At 45.3% G+C, this 9095-nt stretch overlaps 1 protein-coding gene across 1 annotated transcript; it reads right to left on the reverse strand.

Annotated features, from left to right (window-relative positions):
* Nucleotides 1-1298: 1298 nt before the first annotated feature.
* LOC115204618 (mesenteric estrogen-dependent adipogenesis protein-like) lies at nt 1299-4883 on the reverse strand. The gene is made up of 5 exons (XM_029770285.1): nt 4559-4883; nt 4310-4446; nt 3619-3734; nt 3261-3431; nt 1299-2201 (listed from the first exon to the last, which is right to left on the reverse strand). Exons 1-5 carry the CDS (start codon nt 4723-4725, stop codon nt 2181-2183), a joined length of 612 nt encoding a protein of 203 aa, XP_029626145.1. The 5' UTR covers nt 4726-4883; the 3' UTR covers nt 1299-2180.
* Nucleotides 4884-9095: the final 4212 nt, after the last annotated feature.

The following is a 9095-nucleotide window of genomic DNA, read 5'->3' on the forward strand; positions in this document are numbered from 1 at the left end:
TTAAATATGGCCTCCAATTAGAGGCAACGACAACCAGCTGTCTCTAATTGGAGATCGTTACAAAACCCCAAAATAGAAAAACCAGATAAACACATACAAATACAAAATATAGAACATACACCAAAAACCCTGAAACACACAAAACAAACACCCCCTGACCAAACTACAATAACAAACAACCCCTTTTACTGGTCAGGATGCGACAGTACCTCCCCCCAAAGGTGCAGACCCCGGATGCACCGAAAAAGCAAAACCCCACAAAAATAATCCCAAACTTAAAGGGAGGGAAGGGAGGGTGGCTACCGTCACCGACGGCTCCCGTGCTACACCCTCCCCTCCCCAATCCTCCAACTACGGAGATGGCTCAGGCTCCGGCTTTAGTCCCCATCCTAACCTGCCCACCCCACGTGAAGACTCATGGCTGTAGACCACTGCTGAATGCTCTGGGCTAAGACGCGTCGCTGGAGACCTCGGGCTGACGAGCGTCTCTGGAGACTCAGGGATGAGGAGTGTCTCTGGAGACTCAGGGATGAGGAGCGTCTCTGGAGACTCAGGGATGAGGAGCGTCTCTGCAGGCTCCGGACTGTGGGCCGTCTCTGCAGGCTCCGGACTGTGGGTCGTCTCTGCAGGCTCCGGACTGTGGGCCGTCTCCGGAAGCACTGGACGGGGCACTGTCTCCGGAAGCACTGGACGGGGAACAATGTTAATCCATCCTCAGTTCTCCCATCACAACTATTCATCTCTAACTGTTTTAAAGTCACCATTCCTGAGCGGTTTCCTTCCGCTCGGGCAACTGAGTTAGGAAGGACGCCTGTATCTTTGTGGTGACTAGGTGTATTGACACACCATCCAAAGTGTAATTAATAACGTCACCATGCTCAAAGGGAATATTCAATGTCTGCTTTTATTTTTACGCATCTACCACAGGAGGCTGCTGAGGGGAGGACGGCTCATAATAATGGTTGGAATGGTATCAAACACATGAAAACCATGTGTTTGATGTGTTCAATAACATTCTATAAATTCCGTTCCAGCCATTACTAAGAGTCCGTCCTCCCAATTAAGGTACCACCAGCCGCCAATCGGTGCCCTTCTTTGCGAGGCATTGGAAAACCTCCCTGGTCTTTGTGGTTGAATCTGTTTGAGGGACCTTACAGATAATTGTATGTGTAGGGTACAGAGATGAGGTAGTCATTCAAAAATCATGTTAAACACTATTATTGCTCACAGAGTGAGTCCATGTAAACGTATTATGTGACTTGTATACTTCTGAACTTAGTTAGGCTTGTCATAAGAGGTTGAATACTTAAGACTCATTTTTTATTAAAATTGATCTAAAAACATCATTCCACTTTGTCATTATGGGGTATTGTGTGTAGGTCAGTAGAAAAACAAAAACTCAATTTAATTCATTGTAAATTCAAGCTGTAACACAACAAAATGTGGAAAAAGTCAAGGGGAGTGAATACTTTCTGAAGGCACTGTATATATGAACTTAATAAAACAACTTATTGTAAAGTCTTTTGGGCTATTCTTTCAATAGTTTCGTGCCGTCTGGCTTACTCCTTCTTCCCATTAACAAAACAGTGCAGCAGAGGGTTAAATTCTCAAACCAAAGCAGCAGCATTGAACTGACCATCCATGTCCAACACTCAACGAGATGATCCAGTCTACTGATAAACAGCTCCTCCAAGTGGTGGAATCCTGCATAGCAGGTAGCAGGTATCCCAGCTTCTCACTTCAACTGACAGGTGTCGCTGTCCACTGAAACATGGGCCTTGGAAGAGGCGAAGAGAGGATTTACTCCTTAATATGTCCGTGTGAGATAGTACCTTTTTTTGTATGGAGGTGTATGAGAGAGTGTTGAATTACATAGGGCTAACTTGATTTGAATAGAAGGTTTGTAATTTTTAGACTGTTTCAAATGTACTGATATAAGTGGATGCAGGTGGCATTCCGGCAGCTTTGCGAAAAATGACTTGGTTGTGCCTGTTGTTCACACGCATATCTGCCCTCTCATTGGCTAGTATGGTCCCACCTGACTTCACTTGCCTTCAAGCCTTGAGGACATGCATTTCCATTGTTAGAGCGGTCACTCAATGTCAATATAATAGATCATCTTTGGCCTATGTCCAGTCTTCTTGCCCATCAAATAGTTATTATTGATTCTTGCTAAGGTCTCATCTTCCATGATAGGAGATCTACAGGGAAGAAATCACAAAGTAAATAAACGTGTTGGTTTCCTTCCTCTCAGAATGGACACCCTAGCAATGGCCCAATCATCTCCTTCCTCTCATAGTGGGCAACCTAGCAATGGCCCAATCATCTCCTTCCTCACATAGTGGGCACCCTAGCAATGGCCCAATCATCTCCTTCCTCACATAGTGGGCACCCTAGCAATGGCCCAATCATCTCCTTCCTCTCAGAGTGGACACCCTAGCAATGGCCCAATCATCTCCTTCCTCTCAGAGTGGTCACCCTAGCTATGGCCCAATCATCTCCTTCCTCACAGAGTGGACACCCTAGCTATGGCCCAATCATCTCCTTCCTCTCATAGTGGACACCCTAGCTATGGCCCAATCATCTCCTTCCTCTCATAGTGGACACCCTAGCTATGGCCCAATCATCTCCTTCCTCACAGATTGGACACCCTAGCTATTGCCCAATCATCTCCTTCCTCACAGAGTGGACACCCTAGCTATGGCCCAATCATCTCCTTCCTCACAGAGTGGACACCCTAGCTATTGCCCAATCATCTCCTTCCTCACAGAGTGGACACCCTAGCTATGGCCCAATCATCTCCTTCCTCACAGAGTGGACACCCTAGCTATGGCCCAATCATCTCCTTCCTCACAGAGTGGACACCCTAGCTATGGCCCAATCATCTCCTTCCTCTCATAGTGGACACCCTAGCTATGGCCCAATCATCTCCTTACTCCCAGAGTGGATCTATTCCCTTTCCTTCACTGATTTGAAAGGAAATTACTGGTGTAAGAAATTTGGCGGAGCAATGGGCTGGTGGGAATCTCCACCATATTTCAATGCTTTTAGATTTGTGGGAAGTAGTGAATGAGTTCACACTTCAGGAGGACAGGGATATTATTGTGACCCACCCTTTGATGGCCACAAGTAAGATTCAGAGAAACACAGACTATTCAGCAGTAAACTGTCCGCAGTAGAGAATATACATCAATAAGCTAAGAGGAAAGTTCCAGATACATTAATAAATAAATAGGCCTTATTCAATCACTGTATTTGACCTTAAAATGGCGTTTGCTGAAGCCGAGCCAGTGTGGGAAGTCGAAGAGGGCATCAGAGTAATATTTCAGGGTGAAGCAGGTATCCTTCCACACGGGCGTGACCTTCTCTCTGTTGCCTAGGAGACAGAAACTCTCCCCTGCCCAGCCACGCAATGCATCACACAGGTCAATCTGAAAACAAAAAAGCAGAGGGAAAAATGTATTTCAACTTTACATGAAAAAAAATATATAATAAATATGAATATGCTAATTTCAATGTCAACATCTTGAGAGGTGGCTGCGTAAAGAAAATAAGCTTGTTTTCTAAGAATCACTCTTATTAAATGTTATCTTTCTAACAGAAAAATGACAAACTCACGTCGACCCTGTAGCTCTCCCCAGCCACAGAGGAGATAGTGCTGTCCAGGCCTCTCTCAATCTCCCACTTGATCAGAGGGTTACGGCCATCAATGGACACCACATACTGCTGGAGCACTGGGGAGGGAGGGAGAAAAGGAGAGAGAGAGTCAGAGAGAGAGAGAGAGCGTCAGAAAGAGTCAGTCAGTCCTGTGAAGGCCACTGTGTTAGTTAGTAATAAGCCATGAGTCTCTGTAGTTAAGCTGTGAGTCATACTTAAAGGTCACTCTGCACCGCCTGCAACCGGTCAAAAACCACAGTTACATCTCAAATAGCACCATATTCCCTATATAGTGCAATATATTGACCAAATCCCTGGCCAAGAGTAGTGTACTATATAGGGAATAAGGTACAATTTGGGAAGCAGAGAGTGATTCATTATAACCTCCATATGGAAGGGCCAGCCCAGGTTAAAAATACATAAATAACATGTTGTTTCACTGCATGGTTAAGAATGATGTGCTGCTGATATCCACCAATACATACATACTGTATCAGGCTAACATTTACTCCTGTACATATGAAATCTGCTATTTGATGCAGTAAAGAGTAACGTTATGAAAAGTCATTTAGGGAAACCATGGACTACAGTGCAGAACACGCCTTGTCTGCTGCAGCAGGTCCATTATAGATAGAACAGCGAAAAGTTTTACCTTTTATGTTTTTGGGAGCTTTCCCATCTGTCGATGAAGGTTTACTTTCACATGCAGACACCAGTATATATATCTTTTTTGAGGTTAGGCTCTTCCTGAAGCGAGTGTAATCTCCCAAATTGCGCACTGTGATTTTCCTGAAAGAAAATACATTTTCGATTGCTAGTTAATTAAGAAGTTGATGCTGAATTAATTCTATTTTCAAGGCTGACTAATGTATCAAACTTTTTAAATGAACATATTCCTTACTTTCCCTGCGAGTGCTGGAAGACTACTTTTCCTCCTCTGGATAACTCGAAGTCATCGATGAACACGCAGCAGTTTTCAGGATCGCTTTTCACGAATCGGTAGCCAGCTTCTACCGTGAAACCGGGCGGAGGGTTCCGCAAGAATTCCTCAACTTCTATAACTTCCATCGTACAGCGAGAGACGTCTGTGATCTTCCGGTCTTTGGAGATATGTGCAGTTTTCTGTCTTGAGCAATGTGTTTTTCTGCTGCTCCAGATGACTTGATGAGGAAATAAACTTATTGTAACCCCAGATAAACAAGTGACGGGAATTCCGGCTCTTTACAGTAAACAGGTTCGTTCGGCTCAGTTCACCAAAAAGAACCGGCTCTTTTGGCTCCCAAACAGCTCTTTTAAAAAAAGTATGTTTTGTATTTTTTCAAGTCAAACAGTTTGCGATAGTTTTGACTATGATTGGTGTTAAAATAATTCTAATCAAATTATTAAATGGAATCATACTCTACCTTAACTACAATGTATTTAAAAATGCATTGGTTTGTTATGAAAAAGAATGCTGTTAAACATTTGCATTTAAAGTATAACTTTTTAATGTATATAAACAAAGTGCATATAAATCTGACCATTCAAAACGAATACAATGTGAACAACATAATAATAGAATATTGCACCATATCAAATAAAAATAAATAATCTCTAGGTTTCTTCCTAGGTTTTTGGCCTTTCTCAGGAGTTTTTCCTAGGGAGTTTTTCCCAGCCACCGTGCTTCTTTCACATGCATTGCTTGCTGTTTGGGGTTTTAGGCTGGGTTTCTGTACAGCACTTTGAGATTTCAGCTGATGTACGAAGGGCTATATAAATAAATTTGATTTGATTTGAAATAAATTTGATTTGATAACAATGTGCAAAACTGCAGCATCCCACTTAAAACATTAAACTGGTCCCTCTTTTCTCTCTCTTCTTTATTGCCATGTTATAACCAGCAGCACACAGAAATGCTGACCATATTTTGCTTTTATGAGAGATTTGCATTCAGAAATGCAAGCTGCCTCACTTTTGAGGGGCTGATGCGGTTACTTCTCTCTGTGTTTTCGAGAAGACCCTCTCAGAGGGAACGGATGTGGCCACTATGCAGTCTCCCTGTCATGACTTTAGTAAGCCGGGGGCAGACAGAGGCCTTGTGCTTCCACCATCTCAGAGGATCTTCAGATCTTTGGAGGAGGGGCTCCTCCAAATAGGATCGGACCTCCATTATGGCATCTGCTGAGGGATTCCTTCGTGCTGCATCCCCAGTTCCTCTCTCGTCAAACAGCAGACGTTTGTGGCACTACTGCTGGTGCTTCTGCTCCATCTGCTCCCTCTTCTTCCTGTTGCCCTGGTGCCTGAGCCTGCTGATTGCTGGGGCTGTCCCTCCCTGCTGCTGAGGTTATTCTTTGAAGAGCCTCATCAATCGCTCTGGCATCACTGAAGGCTAACTTCTTAAACATGGGGTCAAGTGCAGCGGTTTCTGATAGCACGTGATTATATTCCATTCTGTGGAACTTTCTGTCCATTGATGAACATAGGGTGTCCATCAACTCTGTCACATGTCCTGTGGTTACATTTGCTTCTCTCTGGCGGCTGGCTGTGATTCGCTGCAGACCCTTACACGGAAGTATCATTTTTGAGGCTGTCACATAGCTGAAAAAAGAGAACAGTAACATATTAGTTCAGGTTCATGTTTTGTCTTCTGATACTTCATTCTCATCAACTGCTCATATACATATATACTGCTCAAACGTGGCGTTGGTGGATGGAGCGAGACATGATGTCCCAGATGTGCTCAATTTGATTCAGGTCTGGGGAATGGGTGGGCCAGTACATAGCATCAATGCCTTCCTCTTGCAGGAGCTGCTGACACACTCCAGCCACGTGAGGTCTAGCATTAGGAGGAACCCAGGGCCAACCGCACCAGCATATGGTCCCACAAGGGGTCTGAGGATCTCATCTCGGTACCTAATGGCAGTCAGGCTACCTCTGGCGAGCACATGGAGGGCTGTGCGGCCCCCCAAAGAAATGCCACCCCACATCATGACTTACCCACCGCCAAACCGGTCATGCTGGAGGATGTTTCAGGCAGCAGAACTTTCTCCACGGCGTCTCCAGACTCTGTCACGTCTGTCACGTGCTCAGTGTGAACCTGCTTTAATCTGTGAAGAGCACAGGGCGCCAGTGGCGAATTGGTGTTCTCTGGCAAATCTTGGTGTTCTCTGGCAAATGCCAAACGTCCTGCACGGTGTTGGGCTGTCAGCACAACCCCCACCTGTGGACGTCGGGCCCTCATACCACCCTCATGGAGTCTGTTTCTGACCGTTTGAGCAGACACATGCACATTTGTGGCCTGCTGGAGGTCATTTTGCAGGGCTCTGGCAGTGCTTCTCCTGCTCCTCCTTGCACAAAGGCGGAGGTAGCGGTCCTGCTGCTGGGTTGTTGCCCTCTTACGGCCTCCTCCACATCTCCTGATGTACTGGCCTGTCTCCTGGTAGCGCCTCCATGCTCTGGACACTACGCTGATGTAACCGATGTGAATTTGCTAGTTAGTTAGCAGTGGTGCGCGCTAATAGCGTTTCAATCAGTGACGTCACTCGCTCTGAGACTTGAAGTAGGGTTTCCCCTTGTGTTGCAAGAGCCGCGGCTTTTGTGGCGCGATGGGTAACGATGCTTCGTGGGTGTTAGTTGTTGATGTGTGCAAGGGTCCCTGGTTCAAGCCCAGGTTGGGGCGAAGAGAGGGACGGAACCTACACTGTTACATTGATGCTGTTGACCCGGATCATTGGTTGCTGCGGAAAAGGAGGAGGTCAAAGGGGGGGGGGGGGGTGAGTGTAACCAATGTGAAATGGCTAGTTAGTTAGCGGTGGTGCGCGCTAATAGCGTTTCAATCAGTGACGTCACTCGATCTGAGATTTGAAGTAGGGTTTCCTCTTGCGTTTCAAGGGCCGTGGCTTTTGTAGCGTGATGGGTAACGATGCTTTGTGGGGTGTCAGTTGTTGATGTGTGCAAGGGTCCCTGGTTCGAGCCCAGGTTGGGGCGAAGAGAGGGACGGAACCTATACTGTTACACTGACAGACACAGCAAACCTTCTTGCCACAGCTCGCATTGATGTACCATCCTGGATGAGCTGCACTACCTGAGCCGCTTGTGTGGGTTGTAGACTCCGTCTCATGCTACCACTAGAGTGAAGGCACCGCCAGCATTCAAAAGTGACCAAAACATCAGCCAGGAAGCATAGGAACTTAGAAGTGGTCTGTGGTCCCCACCTGCAGAACCACTCCTTTATTGGGGGTGTCTTGCTAATTGCCTATAATTTCCACCTGTTGTCTAATCCATTTGCACAACAGCATGTGAATTTTATTCTCAATCAGTGTTGCTTCCTAAGTGGACAGTTTGATTTCACAGAAGTGTGATTGACTTGGAGTTACATTGTGTTGTTTAAGTGTTCCCTTTATTTTTTTGAGCAGTGTATAAAACTGTGTTAAATAATGATGAAGTAAAAACTGCTTACTGTACCTCTCTCCACTGATCTCCACAGTGACCTGCTCAAAGGGTTCCAGGACTCTGCACACCTCCTCCCATTCCTCTTGGGTCAGAGCATCAACAGGTGCATTGACAATGGCCAGGGTAGAGATGATGGCATCCCCATCTGGCGTTGTGTAGACTTTAGTTTTTCAGCACCTACTGTGCTCCTATGGAAGTATTCCACAGCTAACGTAGGCCTACCTTGTCCATTTAGATTTCTTCAACTTGTTACAATCTTCTATGTGTTGCTTTACTTTCTACACTAGGCCCACACTAGGTTTTACATTCTAATGCTGGACTCACTGTAGTGTCCTGAAATATGACACAGAAAATATGTACTCACTTTATAACAGCAGGCCTAGTAGATGATTTTCCACCCTGAATCTTCCAATGAGTAAAAGTCAGACTTGCCCTCGATGGTGAGTAATGTTTGTGAGAAGAAATAGACTATTGACACTCACTCTGACCGCTTGTTCATTTGTAGACAACAGGTGAGCCTCTGAAAAAGTGTGTGTGTGTGTGCTGACTTGACTGGGTGTCTGCTTATCTATGTAGCCTATAATGTGTGTGATCAGAAGGGGCAAACACAGTTCTTTCCCCTCCGAAAGTCCCAGAGGGATGAGGTTAAGGGTCAGTCCTCAAAGTGTGTTCCAAATGGCAGCCTATTCCCTATCAGTGGAGGCTCATCAGAGGAAGAAGGGGAGGACCATCATCCTCAGCGAATTTCATAAAAATAGTGAAACTTTAAAAAAAGTTATCGTTTTTAGATAAACCTATACTAAATATATTCACGTCACCAAATAATTTATTAAAACACTCTGTTTTGCAACGACGGTCTCCAGTAGACTCAACAGCACTCTGAAGGGTACCATCATGTGTAGCCGGAGGACAGCTAGTTTCCATCCTGCTCTGGTACATTTACTTCAATACAAAACCCAGGAGGCTCATGGATCTCAACCCCTTCCATAGACTTACACAGTAATTAT

This window comes from Salmo trutta, chromosome 12 (genome assembly GCF_901001165.1).
Source record: "Salmo trutta chromosome 12, fSalTru1.1, whole genome shotgun sequence".
Taxonomy (NCBI): Eukaryota; Metazoa; Chordata; class Actinopteri; order Salmoniformes; family Salmonidae; genus Salmo; species Salmo trutta.

Excerpts from the sequence above, each read along its gene's own strand:
- LOC115204618 (XM_029770285.1), bottom strand. The coding sequence starts at position 4,725 with ATGGAAGTTATAGAAGTTGAGGAATTCTTGCGGAACCCTCCGCCCGGT. Across the intron at positions 3,432-3,618 it reads GGGAGAGCTACAGGGTCGAC|ATTGACCTGTGTGATGCATT; the intron begins GTGAGTTTGTCA and ends TTTTGTTTTCAG. Across the intron at positions 2,202-3,260 it reads TCAGCAAACGCCATTTTAAG|ATCTCCTATCATGGAAGATG; the intron begins GTCAAATACAGT and ends TCTTCCCTGTAG.